General features: G+C 43.5%; 1 protein-coding gene across 2 annotated transcripts in view; it reads left to right on the top strand.

Moving 5' to 3' along the window:
• SNCB (synuclein beta) overlaps nucleotides 1–18,100 on the top strand; it is a 140,719-nt gene extending 122,619 nt beyond the window's left edge. For both annotated transcript variants that reach the window (XM_086931761.1, XM_086931762.1), the window contains exon 6: nucleotides 16,955–18,100. In XM_086931761.1, coding sequence (XP_086787887.1) covers nucleotides 16,955–16,987 — 33 coding nt within the window. In that variant the 3' untranslated portion in view covers nucleotides 16,988–18,100. The remainder of the gene's footprint in view (nucleotides 1–16,954) is intronic.
• The last annotated feature ends 519 nt before the right edge of the window (nucleotides 18,101–18,619 follow it).

The following is an 18,619-nucleotide window of genomic DNA, read 5'->3' as shown; positions in this document are numbered from 1 at the left end:
GCATATTTTCTAATGACTCCCGAATCATGGTGAGAGAGCCTATACCTCTCTTCTGGTCTGACCATTATGCCATTCCTTTCAATTTCCAGATCCCGGTACTAAGTACAGTCCCACCCAATAAAAAGGTAATGGAGAAGAAGCGAAATCTTAGTTGGATTAGTAAAGAGGCTCTTCTTAACCTACTTAATAACCAATGTGGCCCACTTCCCTCGGATGCCAATGTGGCGGTCATTGACTTTTCCAATTGGCTCTTTGCAGCCATGGACACTCTAGCTCACTTTAAGGAGCATTATGGGGCGACAAAAAAAACCCTCTGCCCCTTGGTTCTCCGATAGACTGAGAAGATTGAGGCAATATTGTCCCAAGCAGGAAAGGATCTGGCATTCAGACCTCAACCCTGTGGGAAGAGAGTTACATAAACAACACCTGAGGGAATATAAAACTGCCATTATCGAGGAAAAGGTATCATTTTACTCAAAGGTTTTCAGAATCCCCTAGATCTCCCAGAGAGCTTTTCAATGTTATTAATGCACTTTCCTCTCCCTCAGTCCCTGACTTGACAGACTTCTCCCAGGAGTTCTGTGACAAAATGGCTGATTTGTTTCCGTTAAAAAATCATGTATTTATTCCTTGCTGGAAACTTTTAATGCTGAGATCCCCATATCAATCCCTCCCACCTTCATTCTAACAATGTCACAACCACAGCAGAGGTACCTAAGCTACTCTCCTTCCCCCCTCCCTCTCTCCTGAGCTTACGAACCACCTGTTAGGGGGAATTACATCTGGCTCCCCGATGGAATTATGCCCTTTGAAGATATTGAAAATAGGAAGGAAGGCTATTGTTCCCCGCCTCACCACATTACTTAATGTATCTATTGCAGTGGGGCAGTACCCCAACCCTTGGAAGACTGCAGTGGTCAAACCTCTTTTAAAAAAAACCCTCTCTGGATCCAGCCAAATTAAAGAACTATCACCCCATCTCCCTGTTGCCAGTTCCAGCGAAAATTCTGGAGAAACATCTGAACTCTCACCTCAGCTCCTACCTAGGGGAGCACCAGCTGCTGGATGGCTCGTAGCACGGTTTTAGAAGTGATCACAGCACGGAGATAGCGCTAACCTGAGTAATCAACAATATTTGTGTTCAGATTGATGCAAGACACACCCCTCTATTGATTCTCCTTGACCTTACCGCAGCCTTTGATACCCTATCTCCCATAAGACTGGTGGAAGGGCTCAGGGAGGCAGGGTTGGGGGCACAGCCCTCAAGCTACTTGCCTCCTTCCTTAGAGATCGGGCACATATAGAGAAAATCAGTCTTTTTTACTTGGCTCCTAACCATCTGTTATGTGGAGTCTCTCATGGATTCTCCCTGAGCCCAACCCATTTCAACATTTATGTCCCCCACTGGCCAAAGTTGTCAGAGCTGCACAGTACCATGGGGTGGAGCTCCATAAAGTGTCCTTAGAGGAGGATTTTCTCTTTGAAACTCCAGGAACACATAAGTCCAATCAGACACTGCCTATGCTTAAGGGTAGGTTGAGGCACACAGACGACATCTTTAAAGATCCTGTACATGCTAGAATCCTCACTCCTAGAGTAGATAAGAAATACAAACCTTCCCCAACAGACCCTATTTTCATTAAGGGTCAGTTGACTCTGCTCAAAATCAAGCTAATTCTCAAGCGTCTGGGGATGCGCCTCTCCCAGATAAAGAGTCAAAACTGATTGATGCTTCTGGCACACATGTAGCTGGACAAGCAGCTAATCATTGGCATATTGCTAACACCCAAGATTCCCTAGCAAGATATTATAGGGCCCACTGGGACGAAATAGAGCAATTACTACAGTTTCTCTGAGATTAGCATACGGCCAAAGCTCAGGATTTAGTTCAAAAAGGTAAATTCATTTCCAATACTTCCATTAGATGCGCTCTAGATGCATGGCAACACTGCAGCTAGAGAGGTACATACTAGCATCCTACTCCGGAGACGTGCCTGCTTACGTATTTCAGGGTTCAAACCTTAAGTCCAGCAATTCAGTCTCGACATACCTTTTGACAAGAAACATCTTTTTGGCCCTGAAGTTGATCAAGCGGTTGAAAAAATGAATAAAGACACTGATGTAGCAAAATCCATGGGATCGCTTCAATCTCCCTCAAACAGAGGTTCCTTTCAGCGCTCCTTTTAAAGGGGAGGGTCCCAGACCAAAATACTTCCTCTTTCAAAAATAATTCCGAATCATCTTTTACAAGAGGATTTTTCAGAGGAGGCTATAGGTAAAATGGTCCCTGGGGCAGAGGTAAAAACACTACACCCCGCAATTCCCCTTTCCCAAATAAGCAGTGACTTCCCCACACTTCCCTCAGAGTATTCTACCCCTGTCGGAGGAAGACTTCAAGACTTCCCCCCATTTGGGAATCAATAACAACCGACAAATGGGTGACTGGAATTATCCATCATGGTTATTCCTTGGAACTTACCAACAACCCTCCAAACATTCCACCTCGATATCACAAAATGGTTCCAGACCACCAGCACTTGCTTCAACAAGAAGTGCAATCTCTATTACTCAAAGGGGCTACAGAACCAGTCCCACTTCAGTACCAAGGGTCGGAGGTTTATTCCCTTTACTTTCGAATTCCCAAAAACGACAGCTCAATTCTAAATTTGAGAGAGTTAAACAAAATCATACTGTCAGAGATCTTTCACATGGTGACTCTTCAACAAGTACTTCCCCTTTTACAGGAAGGTGACTTTATGTCTACTCTAGATCTGAAAGTTGCCTAGTTTCACATTCTAATTCATCCAGCTCATCTCAAGTACCTCAGTTTTGTGATAAAAAGCAAACACTACCAGTTCAAGGTACTTCCATTTGGTGTCACCACGGCCCCCAGAGTGTTCACCAAATGGCTCGCAGTAGTAGCCACTCATCTCAAGATACAGTGTATCCATGTCTTCCCTTACCTAGACGACAGGCTTATCAAAGCAGACACTTACCAAAACTGTATACAACACACTCAGGCAACAGTACATCTACTTCATCAGTTGGGTTTCACAATCAATGAACAGAAATCTCATCTGTGCCATGCGCAAGTGCAGTCTTATCTAAGAGCTTCCCTCAACACTCTCAAAGCTGTAGCCTCTCCCAATGTAGCCAGGATTCACAATATTTAGTCCACAATACTACAATTTTAACCCAATTAAACATTACCAGCCAGAGTTTTTATGAAACTGCTGGGAATGATGGCATCCTGCATTGCAATTGTACCTCACGCAAGGCTTCACATGCGTCCTCTGCAGGAATGTCCAGCGTATTAGTGGAATCAGTCAATGACCGATCTATTGTTAGTAGACTGCCGTACCCCTCTCTCTCTGCAGTTATGGGACCCTCACAACTTATCAAAAGGGTGGCCCTTCATAGACCCGATTTCACAGTGTACTGACAGCAGACGCATCTTTAACCATTTGGGGTGCACATCTCCAATATCACACAGTACAAGGGCTGTGGTCAGACAATCGCAAACATCTCCAAATCAACTACCTGGAACTTCTAGCGGTGTTCCTAGCACTCAAAGCTTTTTACACTCACCTTCTAGGCAAAACTGTCCTAGCCAGCACAGACAACATGAAGAGCTATGTATTACCTACATAAAAAGGGAGGGACATACTCTCTCCAACTGTCTCGCCTTGCACAAAGCATTTGGAATTGGGCAATTCATCACAAAATGTATCTCCTAGCAGAACACCTTCCAAGAGTAGACAATCAAATTGCTGACCTGTTCAGCAGACACAGGCAGCAAATTAACGAGTGGGAACTTCATCCCCAAGTTCTTCTGCCCTATTTTCAACAATGGCGTTTTCCACAGATCGATCTTTTTGCCACAGTACACAATGCAAAATGCCCAAACTTTACATCCACCATTCCCAAAGGCAATGCTCTATGAATGAATAGGTAAGGGATTTTTTCCTACGCTTTTCACTCTCTCACTAATTCCATTATTGGTTCGGAAGCTCAGACAAACATCCCTCACACTGATCTTAGTAGCCCGCACATGGGCTCTTCAACCCCAGTACACCACCCTGTTAGAACTGTTGGTGGCTCCACAACAAAAGCTACATCTCTCACCCAGTCTCCTCACTCAGAGCCATGGAGAAATCACACATCCAAAACCCAAAGAAATGAACTAAGCGATTTGGCTCCAGAAGTCATAGAGTTTGGTTATTTACAGCTACCAACAGACTGTATGAAGTTTCAAAGATGCTAGAAATCCTACTACTATAGCAGGTTATGCAGCACAATGGAAACAGTTTGTTATCTATTATAACAACAATATCAATCCGCGTGATGCTTCTTTACAGAACATCATTTGTTATCTGTTGCATTTACAGCAATCTGGATTGGCTTACACATCCATTCATTTACACCTAGCAGCAGTAGCCGCATACTTGCAAAATAGACAACACTTATCTCTAATCAGATTACCAGTGATCAAAGCTTTCATGGAAGGATTAAAAAGGGTGATGCCACCAAGAGTTCCACCTGCACCAGAATGGAACTTAAACATAGTCCTTACAAGATGGGCCCACCTTTTGAACCAATGCACAAATGTCAGTTACAATTTCTCTCATGGAAGGTTGCCTTCCTCATAGTAATAACCTCACTAAGGAGAGTTGGTGAACTTCAGGCATTAACTATACAAGCACCTTTCTTTCAACTTCACAAAGATAGGGTGGTTCTTCGAACCAATCCTAAATTTCTCCCCGAAGTAGTTTCTGCCTTTCATATCAATCAATCAGTTGAGTTACCAGTGTTCTTTCCCCAACCTGATTCTGTAGCAGAAAGAGCTCTACACACACTTGATGTTAGAGGAGCTATACTATATTACGTAGAAAGAACCAAAGACTTTCGAAAAACAAAGCAACTATTTGTTGCTTTTTTGCCACTACACAAAGGCAATCCCATATCTATGTCAGGTATTGCTAGATGGATTGTAAAATGTATTCACTCACAAAATAGGGGCTACTATGGCCTTCTTAGGGAATGTTCCCCTAGCCGACATCTGTAAAGCAGCAATATGGTCTACACCACACAGATTCACCAAATACTATTGTGTAGGTGTGTTGGCGACACAGCAGGCAAATGTAGGCCAAACAGTACTCAAAACACAGTTTCAAACAACTACAACTACGACAGGTTAGCCACCGCTTTGGGAGTATACTGCTATATAGTCTATGCAAAGCATGTGATCTACAGTTCTTAAAAGGATAATGTTACTCACCCACTAAGCATCTGTTCTTGGCATGTAGAGCTGTAGATTCACATTCGCCCACCTGCCTCCACAGTCTCCTGTATTTGGTGTAGTTCTCAATTTACATTCATATGCATGGACATCTCTATTCTACACTCACTAACTCCATTCTCACCCTCTGCTGGAAAACAATCTAACAATGGAGGCGATGCCCATGTGCACTATCACCGAAAGGAAGAGCCACCTTACCTCAAGACTGGAAAGACTTCTTCAAAGAAAAACAACTTGCAAACATCCGGACCCAACACTAGATGGCAGGAGTATGCAAAGCATGCAAATCTACAGCTCTACATGCCAAGAACATATGCTTACTGGGTAAGTTACGTTATCCTTCCACTGTAGCAAGGCTGGTTGTTCCATGGGAAGCATTGAGATGCAATATTCAATGTAATAAAGTTAACACCAGCTTGGGAACAGCTGTAAAAATCATGCTTCAAATTCACTGGTGAAGTTGAATTTTTAATAATATTGGAAAGGGTATTTTTTAGAAAGTTACCTTTTCCCTGCCTAAAGTTTCCTGAGGCCCTGTTTGCATGCACCCCATTTGTCACCCGACAGCCGCATAGGTCCCTTGATGAGGTGTGAAAACTGCTCTCAGAGAAGGACAAAGGCCTTGGGTGTATTACAAAGTAGAAAATTCTCACATTAAAGTAAAAAAGGTATTTATTCTTAGATATGCGACAGCCTCTGAGCCTCAGCAGCTGTTCAAATAATCTCTCTCACACCAAAGCCTGTCATTCTAACTGTCATTGGAATGTTGGCAGATACTGTCCGGTTTTGGCTCCACAGAATCCGGTTGTAGTATATAATGGTCCACCTTCAAATGTCACAAACACTCTAGTCGAAATACACAGAGTATTTGAGCCATTAGGCGAGGGAAAAAAAGAAGGGAAGGGAATGGACAGCAGGGAAAGGAAAACCTGTAATGACAAAGAACACACTTAGAAACCTAGCATAGAACATCAGGCTACTCTTATATGATCTCACTAGATAATCTAATATACCTGCTAATTAGGAAAAACACAACCTCTGTGGAAGGCCTCCTCAAACACCTCCAGTCTGGACTTTGCTTAGCCATGAAAAGAGCAAGAGAACGGCGTTATAATCTGGATTCTGGTAGGTGTTCCACAAAAGTAATAAAGATAATAATTCCCTTCCGAGGAGAAGAAAGAAAAAATAAACAGTAGCACCCTGGCTTACAGATACGGTGGTGTGTAGGAATCAAGAACCACAACACTCCGCTCTGACAATAGTAGAGATAAGAACTTCTCTTATCTGAAAGTGCAAAAGGTCAAGTATAAGAATGGAATATATCCAAGTAAGAGCTGCACTTTCTTTGTGTGGGATGTTAAGTCCTGGTGTAAGGAACACGGCAGCGAGTAGGCCTTCCCCACAACACTCTGCTTACTTAAATAATGCATATGCAAATAATAGCCCTCACGGTAGAACGTAGTTGCGACCACTACTGTGCTCCGCTAGTATCCAAAGTACATGAAATGCCCCGATATGTGGAACAGTGAAGATGCTTCTTGAAGTTGTATCATCACTCCAAAGCATCAGCGCAGAACGGCAACGCGTAGCCTCGACTACCGCGCTCCGCTCCAATGACAAGGAACAAAGAGAACGCTAACAACAAAAAAGGCAGCACGGCGGAAAGGCAGCACACTCCTTGAAGGATTTCCCCAGAGTGTGATCCCTGGTCCTACCTCGAGTCGGGGAACGAACAGCAGCTTCTCTTCCTCTGAAGCTGGGAAACTTGACGGTGTGCAGGGAGCTTCCACGCAGCCCGTAACAAAGGAGTCTCAATGAATTACACGCAACAGGAAGCGTGTCGCTTAGGCTGAAATACCTCCCCTCCACCAAGGAGTCTGGGAAATGTCGTTTTTAGTAAATGCTTGTGTTCTCGCCACACTGTCAGCGCGAGGACACACTACAATACGCACAGCAATGTAGGCGCCACATGTAATCCTGACAGTATGTCCTCCCCCCTAGCGCCTCCTAGGCCTAGGCCGCATAGGGAACGTACGATGAAAGGACCGAATTGCTTCAGGGGCATGGATGTTGTGTACAGGTTCGCATGAATCGTCCTCCGCCGAGTACCCCTTCCAGGAAACCAAATACCACAGAACACCTGAATCACACAAACTACTTTTACAGGATCCACAATTGCCTCCAAAGTGTCCTCACTACTAGCTTTGTCTGCCTGATCCTGTCTGGATAACGAGTCTGCTTTCCGGTTGTCTACCCCAGGTCTAAAAGTGATCACAAAGTCGTACTCTGAAAAGAAAAGCATCCACCTCATTTGTCTCAGAGTGAGGTGTCGTGCTGTCTTCATGAATTGAAGGTTTTTATGGTCAGTAAATACTGTGAGCGGGAAGGCAGCCCCCCACAGGTATTGTCACCACTCCTGGAAAGCCCTTTTTATTGCTAACAGCTCTTTCTCAGCAATTGTTTAGTTCTTTTCTGCCATGCTCAGCTTTTTGGATAGATATGCTACCGGATGCAATTGCCCTGTGGTCTGGTTTGTCTGAGACAGGATAGCCCCTATCGCTTCATCAGAAGCATCAGCTTCTACTATGTAAGGGTTGTGGGTTTTGGATGAGCAAGTATTGGAGCTGTAGCAATTTTAGAATGGTTAAAGAAGGAATTTTCAGAGGTTGTATCTCTGGTACCCCTTCTTGGGGTGTCTCAGACTATTCTTAGGTGTTCCTAGAACGGAGACTGCTATCTTTTTACTCCGATTCCATACTCCTGAGGTCTTTGGTTTGGTGGGGCACTCTTTTACATAATGCCCCTTCTTCCCACAGTACATACATAACCCCAATGCTCTAAGGTTCTCTTTCTCCTCTCTGGATAAGGGAGCCCTTACAGCCCCAATCTCCATGGGTTCAGTAACTGGTTCTGACGAGGGTAGTGCTCTACGAGGGGTGGATTCACATCCTAAGGAACGCCTGTCCCACCTTCTCCTATCACCCCCTCTTTCAGCTAATCTACCCTCCAATCGCAAGGTCAAATTAATCATGTCTGTACATGTGACTGGTTGTGGGTCAATCTGTGCGATAATATCTTTTAATCCATCTCTTAACCCTTGATAAAAGAGAGACATTCTTTTTTCTTCGGGCCAAGCTGTCTCGGCCACCAATCTATTAAAATCAGTCAGATAGGTCACCTAATCACATCTTCCTTGTTTAACCGCATCGCTGCGCCGGTCATTTTTGCACTGCGCTGCTTTTTTACAAAAGCTGCGTTAACATGACGAGCTCAGCTCGTCATCCGCACACGCCCCCCGTGGCTGATGACGAGCTGAGCTCGTCATCAGCATCGAAGGGTTTAAGGGTGAGGAGTTTTCTGTCTGCACTAAACGTGGTGGCCCGCCGGTCAAACACCCTTTCAAACTCGGTGAGAAATGCCGACCAATCTGATAGTATGGCATTGTTCTTCCTTATTAGGGGTACCGCCCAATTTGCTGGGTCTCCTATTAAGTAGGATATGGCAAAAGCCACTCGTGAGTGGTTATTTGGGAAAGAAGCTGGTATACAAGAAAAATGTAGCATGATTTGAGTTAGGAATACTTGTGTTTTAGCCGGGTCTCCAGAATATCTCTCGGGGCTAGCCAAAGGGATAGGCGGGGGTACCGTAACCTGTATCTGAGGGGAGGAAGCATCAAAGGGATTTCTAGTTAATTTATCTACCTTTTCCCTTAAGGCTGCTGTTTCTGCTTTAGAAGAGGCTAACTCTTGCTGGACCATAACTAAGGCCTGGAGTACATCCTCCATTGAAGCCATTATAATGACAACCGGATCGGGTAGAGCTATTTTCTTGGGCGTGTAACTTGGGCGTGTAATTCTGTCCGGTTTTGGCTCCACAGAATACGGTTGTAGTATATAATGGTCCACCTCCAAACGGCACAAACACTCTATTCGAAATACACAGAGTACTTGAGCCATTAGGCGAGGGAAAAAAGGAAGGGACGGTAAGGGACAGCAGGGAAAGGAACACCTGTAATGACAAAGAACACACTTAGAAACATAGCATAGAACATCAGGCCACTCTCATATGATCTCACTAGATAATCTAATATACCTGCTAATTAGGAAAAACACAACCTCTGTTGAAGGCCTCCTCCAACACCTCCAGTCTGGACTGTGTTTAGCCATGAAAAGAGCAAGAGGACGGCATTATAATCTGGATTCTGGTAGGTGTTCCACAAAAGTAATAAAGATAATAATTCCCTTCCAAGGAGAAGAAAGAAAAATAAACAGTAGCACCCTGGCTTACAGATACGGTGGTGTGTAGGAAGCAAGAACCACAACACTCCGTTCTGACAATAGTAGAGATAAGAACTTCTCTTATCTGAAAGTGCAAAAGGTCAAAGTAAGTATAAGAACGGAATATATCCAAGTAAGAGCTGCACTTTCTTTGTGTGGGATGTAAAGTCCTGGAGTAAGAAACACGGCAGCAAATAGGCCTTCCCCACAACACTCCGCTTCCTTAAATAATGCATATGCAAATAATAGCAATCACGGTAGCGCGTAGTTGCGACCACTACTGTGCTCCGCTAGTATCCAAAGTACATGAAATGCCCGGATATGTGGAACAGTGAAGATGCTTCTTGAAGTTGTATCATCACTCCAAGCATCAGCGCAGAACGGCAACGCGTTGCCTCGACTACCGCGCTCCGCTCCAATGACAAGGAACAAAGAGAACGCTAACAACAAAGAAGGCAGCGCGGCGGAAAGGCAGCACGCTCCTTGAAGGATTTTCCCAGAGTGTGATCCCCAGTCCTACCTCGAGTCGGGGAACGAACGGCAGCCTCTCTTCCTTTGAAGCCGGGAAACTTGGGCGGCGTGCAGGGAGCTTCCCCGCAGCCCGTAACGAAGGAGTCTCAATGAATTACATGCAACAGGAAGCGTGTCGCTTAGGCTGAAATACCTCCCCTCCACCGAGGAGTCTGGGAAATGTAGTTTTTAGTAAATGCTTGTGTTCTCGCCACACTGTCAGTGCGATGACACACTACAATACGCACAGCAATGTAAGCGCCACATGTAATCCTGACAGATACCAACTCCAAGGGAAAGGCAGGGGAGCAGAAGGACATGTGAAAGGGTATACATGGGGAGCACATAATAAGGGAACTATCATTACAAAAGAATTCTTCTTGATAAAATTACAACACTTCGCCCTCCTATGATTGATGGAAGATATATTCATTGTATCAAACATAAACTGCAAGTGATTTTGACCATGTATACACATGAACACTGAGATACCAATAACACTGTTTATAACTATCCCCTTTTTATAGTTAATGAAAAATATAATCTTTGTGCCAAACAGGAACAGAATGGGCCCTAGTACTGTGGTAAATTGCATTGGAATTCAACACCGCTGGGGAGTCCTCAATAGGACCTGCAATGTCCTGAGAATTGTGGCAAGGTGTTAATCTGTCTATATTCCATTTCCTACCATCCTCTAGAGTTACCATATTTTTCTTCACTTCCACCACTTTCACTGGTTTAGAAAATGTTCTGCCACCCTTTTAGCGAGAATCAGGCAGTTTAACCTACACCCAATCAACCCCCCCTTCTAATTACCTCTGTTGGTTTCATATTCTTATCATATCTTTTTTTATACATCTCTTGATACCATTTGACTTGGATGCCCATTTTATCTCTGCACACCCCTCTGCCCCCCCCCCCCAAGTCCATTCGGAGTTGTTTTAGCACCCGTAAATCTGCCCTTGAGTGCCAAAAATTGTGAAACATTAGTGACCGAATTTGGTGTTGTGTGGTAAGACCAAAACATTTTTTGTATTGCCTTGTCCGCAGGTCTCCCTGACATATGTGCCAGTTGAATGCACTTTTTTTCTTTTTATTAAACAACAACATGACATTTACATTCACAGTTTTAGAGAGATGATTCACAATACACAATTAAATCAGCATAGCCACCATTCAAAGGTCCGGCTTTGTCATAATGAAGATACAATTTCTAAGGTGTTACAGGATCTTCCACAGAGAGAACAACAGGGGGTTCACATATGTTTCCACAGTAGGTATTCCATTTGCTCCAAATATCTATCCATTTTTGGGGGCACCCTCTAGAGATGTACAGTAATTTCTCTCGCAATATACACCAATTCAAGTCTGCTTTCCAGCCAGTTGATTGCATTTGTAATGATTTGATTAACCCATTCCACTAACCCGCTTGCTCTACGGCAGTACAGTGCTGTCTTTAGATGTTGTATTGATTTAAAAAAAATATATATACCTGCATTTCATTCGAAGTAAATTGCACACTATTGTCTGTTACAAAAGTGCTTGGCACTCCTTCTGTCATAGAAACATCAACAAAACGTTTTATAACCACCATGGTCATAATCCAATATGAGTGGACGTCTACTAGTACCAACATAAACTTTCCTGTCCACGTGGATAGTTTTAAAGGACCAATAATATCTAGGCAAAGTATATTCCACGGTTTTAGTGGAACACTCACTGGGGAAACCGGTGCACTTCTTTGTTTCTTGGTTTTATCACCCCTGACACCTATGATGCATTCCTTGACCTTCCTTTCAACAATATCATCCATCCTAGGAAACCAGTACATGGCTCTAACCTTTGATTTTTTAAGGCTTCTACATAAGTGGTCCTCATGGGCTAATTTAGCTATTCTGTCCCGCAGGACTTTGGGGGGAGCGCCAATCTTACCTTTACCATGACTGTTATTATTTATGCTTAACACTTGTTGTACGGCCCTGAAATCCTTGAGATTATCCAAATCTCCAGACTTGGAAGGCCAGCCCTGGACAACATTTTTGTTCTCCCGTTTGAGAGTAAAAACATTACTCATGCTAGTTTCCTTACTCCTCTTTGGAAATGTTTTGAATTTCTACAAAAAAATGGATTCTTCTACACTATTTACTTCTACATTTTCCTCATTGCAAGGTAATCTCGATAAACAATCGGCCACAACATTTTTAATGCCTGGAACATATTAAATTTTAAAGTTTTATCCCTTAACACCAATAAGGCATTTGGCAATGCGAGTAGTAGTATTCTCCTTCCCTTTGGTGGAAAAAATGTACACAAGGGGTTTGTGGTCTGTGGGAACTGTGAATGGCAATCCCTTTAAGAAAAATATGAAATGGGCAATGGCTCAAGCCCATGCTCAGGCCTGACGCTTCATCGTAGAAAAGTTGCATTCAGCAACTTTTAATGCCCTACAAGCAAAAGGCACTATTTTCTCTTTACCCTCCACAACTTGTGTCAGAGGCACCCTAATAACTTTTCCACTTGCATTGGTGGTAAACAGTATTACTTTATGTGTCAAAGTTTCCTAAAGATGGTGCATCAATAATGGCTTTTTCAGTAAATTCAAAAGACTTTTGGCACTCCAATTCTCAAGTGAGCTGACAACCCTTTTTTAATAGGCCTCTTAATGGTGCAGTAAGATCTGAATAGTTTTTCACAAACTTTGTCATATATTCAACAAATCCTAAATAGGATTTTAATTGTTCTTTGTTTTTAGTAGGATGTGCCTCTTTCATAGCCTTTGCCAAATCCAACTTGGGCTTGATACTATGTTTCAAAATGTTATAACCCTAATAGTCTACCAAGTCTATGCCATTTGACATTTACCTCTCCTAATGGTTAAGCCTGCTTCCTTGAGTGCCAGTAAAACCTCTTTTTATGTACTATTTTGATGGTCTTTTGAGGCCCAATAAATAAGTATCTCATCCTGGAAGCATAGCACATTTATTATCCCCTCCAAGATCTCCTGCATAACTCTTTAGAATATTGCAGCCACCGACACAAGGTCGAATGACATTCTGCAGTACATAAATGCCCAAAGGGCATTATAAACGAAGTCAGAGATTTAGACTCTGGGTGCAGTTCTTTTTGATGGTATGTGGAGGAGAGGTCAATAACACTACAGTGTTTAGCTTCCTCAATTACCCTGATCATCTCATTTATTCGGGGAAGTGGGAATTTGTCCAGCCAAATGTCTGCATTTAGGTCCCTCAAATCAATGCAAAGGCACAACCCCCTCTCTCCTGATTTTTGGTGACCACAATCAGAGCAAACCATACAGAACTCTTAATAGGTTCAATGATACCCTTTATAGCCTTCCTGAAGAGGATCACAAATCAAAGTGGGGTATCGGTCTAACTTTGTGTAACATTTTCTGCATGTCTTTCAATTTAATTTCATGCTGATATTTTTTAAATGGCCTAACTCTTCATTAAACAACTCAGGGAACTCATCACATAGATTCTTACTCCCACTTCCACCTTCAATTGCTAAAACAGGTTCAACACTGTTGGGGTCAAACTTGGACGCCAAATCTTTCTGATGTGCCCAACCCAATAAGCTGAACCCTCTTTAGTTAAGTAAATCTTTCCCCGAGTTGTGTGATACTTGAATGTTAGTAGCATGGTTAACATTGCAACTAAAGGTATAGGGTCCTTATTGTATCTCCTGGGTTCAACTGCCTGTTGAATAACATTACTCTTCCCTTAAAATTTCTCTTGAAAAATGTCATAATCATTTAGTGTGTATGATGAACATGAATCAGCAAAAACTGGGGTTATTGGCTAGATGCTTATAGTTTCTACAGCTGTAACACTTCAGTCTCTCCTTTTTTTCATCCTCAATTTTCTTTCTGAGTGGAAACTTATGAGATTTTTCCCACTCTCGTTGTCAGTATTACAAAGTATAAAGCACTCGCATTAAAGCCAAAAAGTAACTTTATTCTTAGATTCTGTGACAGCCTCTCAGGCACAACAGCTGTTCAGGTAATCTCTCTCACAAAAAGCCTGTCATTCCCACTTTCATTGGCAGAAACCAACTCTAAGGGAAAGGCAGGGAAGCAGAGGGACAGGTGAAAGGGACATATGGGGAACACATCATAAGGGAAGTATCATTACAAAAGAATACTTCTTGATGAAATAGCAACAGGTGTGGGAAGATGTTTCTGTTCCTATGGCAGGATGACAACTTGGGCTATGCCCAGGAACTTGGTTAACATCATATAGCCCCCCACCCCATCACAGACAAATGTTAGCTGACATCTGAACATGGTCCTTCTTTTCACCCAATCATGCAGGCACCAATTCCAGTGGGAGATGAGAGCCCTTGGGACTGGTTTATAGTGACCATAGAGGAGGGCTTGCTCATTTCCCTTGGCACACCTCTGAGTTGGCTACAAAGGCGGTGCTTAGGGGAAGAAGGTTTTGATTTTCACTATTTTGGATTTGGTGAGGGGCAATGTGGGATGTTTTGCTGTAGGGCGCACAGGAAGTGCTGCAATAGTGGATACTGTTACCCCAGGAAACTTTTACTCTGTTGTTCAGAGAGGGACAAGGAGTCAGCCCCACCCACAGGCTGGTGTCAGGCAAAAATGTGGCAACCCACAGTACCCTCCTCATTACACTGCTAGTCCTGTGAAAGATCAAAAGAGGAGTGCCTTGACGCCTTTGGGTAAATGTCATGCTCTATAAATTCCAAATCAAATCAAAATCTGTCTGAGACCAGAGAAGCTCCAAGAAGATTGGACCTGCTCTTCTTTATGTACCCAGGGCAAAGACTGACCTTCTTTTAAAGGTACAGGGCCAGAACAAGCTACAAGAGGACTTTACTGCAACTGCCCAGCTGAACAGATCCAACTGGACCTGCTCTGGACCCGGTCGGTGGCATCTGCTGGAGTGAGTCTTGACCTCCAAGTGCTGTCCCCAAGGTCCTGGGATTCTTGGCTGTGTTTTCTTTTTTTGATAAACATTTTTTATTGAGGTTTTGCACAAAGGAAATGTACTAATTGAAACATATCCTGAAATCTGAGACGTGGGATTTTTTTGTCTCCAAGGACTCCCTGAGGACCAGAACCAACCTGCCAAGCCAATCCAACATAGGTGAGTTTCTGATCCGCTGAAGATTCAGGTTGTTCCGCTCTGAGCTTTTCAGCAGCAGGAAGGTGATCCAGCTGGACCTTGTGGGGAAAGTAAGCGGCATTGTGAAACTCTCTTTAGCTACATTCTGCAGCCTTACCCCACTGGAAGGATCTGAGTATATCAGGCAGCAAGAGACCTTCTTTGGATGCATAATTAAAAATGTTTCAAGTCTGAGCTTTCCCATCAATTGTCAATGGCTTCCCCGGTACATCGTCCAGTGGCTATCTGATGTCGGGAGCCCTCTTTGATCACCGCCTGCTGCATTTTTCCACTAAGGATTTTTAATTTCCATTGTATAGACTAAGGGCCCGATTCTGATCCCATTAGTAAAGACCTCCGAACGACTCTGTTCCATGAGAGCTTTTCAAGCTAATCGTGCTTCTGGAGTCCATGTGACCGATTCTGATGCATCCGTATAGTGGCAGACCTGGTTCGCTTGGACTCCCATTGAACTTTACGGGCACCTGTGTACCAAACGCGTACACAGGCTCTCTTTGCAAAAAGGGGTTGGTGGGGAAAAGCGTCCACCCTGTGGCGGGTACCCCATGGTGTTCAACACACTGTGCATGCATGGATCCGGTGGGGACCCAGGCTCACCCCTGCTACCCTTTTGGAGGGCCTCAGGGGAAGGGGGGCATGCTATGACCCCCCCCGAAGTCCCATTCCCAAAGCCTTTTCATCTCGCAAAAATAGAGTCGGTATGGCTGTCAGAATACGGCATCGTACTCGCTTGTTCTGAAGCCGGCACCATTGCAAGTCATGATTCAGTTCTGAACGACTCTGACCAACAGGATCGGGTTCGGAAACGATTCAGTCGGCCCGGACAAGATCTTCGCATTGTACGTGATCGTTCGGAATGGGGGATGATTCGGTTCAAAACATAGGCTCCAAATCGGATTTGCTAGTTCAGGAACCCGTCTGGAGGCCATTCTAATGGGATCGGAATCTGGCCCTAATACTGAAGGTAAAGACTCCACCCGGATCGAACCTGGTTTCTCTATCAAACCAGTGCTCAATCGCAGTTGGCCTTAACTTGCACTTAGGTACCAGTCAAGTGCTAACAGATGATCGCAGTAGGCGCTCAACACTTTTTGATGCTATTTTTAATCTTGAACTCCAGTTGCATTTTTGTCATTTTTATGTAATTTTATTTATAACAATGTACTCAATATTTCTAAATTAGAGTGGGATGTTGCTTTTGTTGCATTTTGACTTTATTTCTATGTTAGTTATGCATAAATACTTTACACATTGCCTTTAAGTTAAGCCTGTCTGCGGTGTGCTCTAGCTACTAGGGGTATGAGCACAGGTTAATCTAGTGACTTTAATGATTTGCCCTATTAAGTATTGTGGTTATTACGTGAGGTGGGCATCTACCACCCTCAACTAATACCCCAATATCTTAGTGTAAAAGGCAAAGAAGAAGGGATACAGGAGACAGAGGCAATATTTATCTCTCCAGCACGTAGAGAAGACATAAGTACACCAGAGGCCTACTTGTGCATAGATATCTTGGGTCACATAGAACTCATTGGATAGGGCCTGCTGGGCCTATGCATTCGGCTAATTTTCCACCTACTCTCACATCACACACCCTGTTTGCTCTTTAATGTTCTGTGGCTTCTCAGCACTAAAAACACTACTCACCTGCTAATTTTTTTTATGTCTTCCCTTGCCTCTCTCAATCCTGAGTTCAGGAGGGCTATCAGGACTATGAACCAGAAGCGTAACAAGGCATTCAAGCCGGACCGCGGAGTCGCCTCCACCAGCAGCAGGAGCAGCACAAGAAACAACCAAGAAATAGATCACTCTCCGGCACCATCGCCTACTGCACACCACGGCTCCACTCCCTTTTATCCACAAGGACCATCCAATAGAGCTCCCCTCTAAATGACCTCCCAAGAGTCCATGAGTATCCTCCGTTCCTACATGACCCAGTACCACTCTAACCCTAAGGGCCTCACAAGATGCCCTGTCTTCAAATGCACTCCTAGCTTCCTCGCCCCTTTCAGACGGCCCCAACGTCTCTCTCTCCTAAAAGAAACACAGTTCTTCCTCTAGTATGATATAGGGACCTTCATGTGACGTCATGTTTTATTGTATGGTATTCTTTAGTATTTAAAGAAAAATATGATGTGTCAAAAAATTTGTACAAAAACAGTGAATATTTATTGTGCATTGTGTATCCCCTTGTTGCCACATCCCTCTGCCCGGGCCAAGCTTATGTCATTGTTTCCCTCCCAGTGGCATAAACTTCGCCCCAGGAAGGGCGATTGGTGGAAATGTTGTGAGTAGTTTTTTTCTACTTTCCCTCCCTGGGTCGCAATGTAGTTCAGAGCATGCTGTCAACTATTTTTTAAAATGGGGAAAACACATCAACATGAAAAAACTACCAAAAAACTATAAAAATAAATTCAAGATATAAAAAACATAACTAAAAACAAAAGCAATTCAAGAGCAGGAAACGGCTTGCGTGTGAATGTCCGCGAAAAATATATTGTATGGTGTGATTTTTTTTAAATGTTTTTACGTGTTACCATTCTTGTTCTTTCTTTTTTACATAAATGGTGAACTTATTTGTGATTGTACTGTAATGGGGGAGAAAAGTGTTGCTGTTATACATACAGAATTTATGTACATCTGTTACAAGCCACTTTCAGAAACAGATTAAAATGTAAAAAACAAAAAAAAACTTCCCCTCATTTCCTTCTCTCCCAATTCACATTCCAACATCTGTTCCTGAATGTGGAGTGGAATAGTTGAGAGAGCTTGTGCGAATTCCTGGGTTCGCCTGGGGTCCCTCCCGCACACGTTTCTTCAATAAATTGAGTTCTGTATGTATAGTGAATAGTCTCTGTCTAGTTATTCGACTTTCTGGAAACTTCCTCTGTTGCGATGTCTAGCTCTGTGTCACCCCCCCCCCCCTTTCTGCAGTGAGTGCATTTTTATTAGTTTTGTTTTAATGGTGCTAATAAACCACTAATAACAAACACTGACATAGGTAATACAAGATGAAAAGTGAAGCCTCCGGCAGCAGATATTGCACAACATCGCATATTCTCGCCTCCTTCCCGCTGCCTTCAAAAGAGATTGTGCCTAGCTGTGCAACATGCTGCAGTGCGTATTAGTTTAAGCATGGTTTGTCAATCCTATTTTTTGCAAATCAGTCCACCAATGTTATAGGAGGAGCAGCGTTTCTTGCAATGAAAGCTGAATCAAGAGTCCAGTTGTAGTCCTCTTTCTTTTTCCATGTGCCATTTCTGGTTTATGAGCACTGCCCATCTATGAATGGCTGAAACCTCAGAGGCCAGGTCCTGGATGATTCCATTTGCCTGTCTCCATACTCACCCACCTTCAGTGGA

The sequence above is a fragment of the Lissotriton vulgaris genome, chromosome 7 (assembly GCF_964263255.1).
Source record: "Lissotriton vulgaris chromosome 7, aLisVul1.2, whole genome shotgun sequence".
Taxonomy (NCBI): domain Eukaryota; kingdom Metazoa; phylum Chordata; class Amphibia; order Caudata; family Salamandridae; genus Lissotriton; species Lissotriton vulgaris.
Note: the sequence above shows the minus strand (reverse complement) of the source record. Positions and strands in the feature narration are given on the sequence as shown.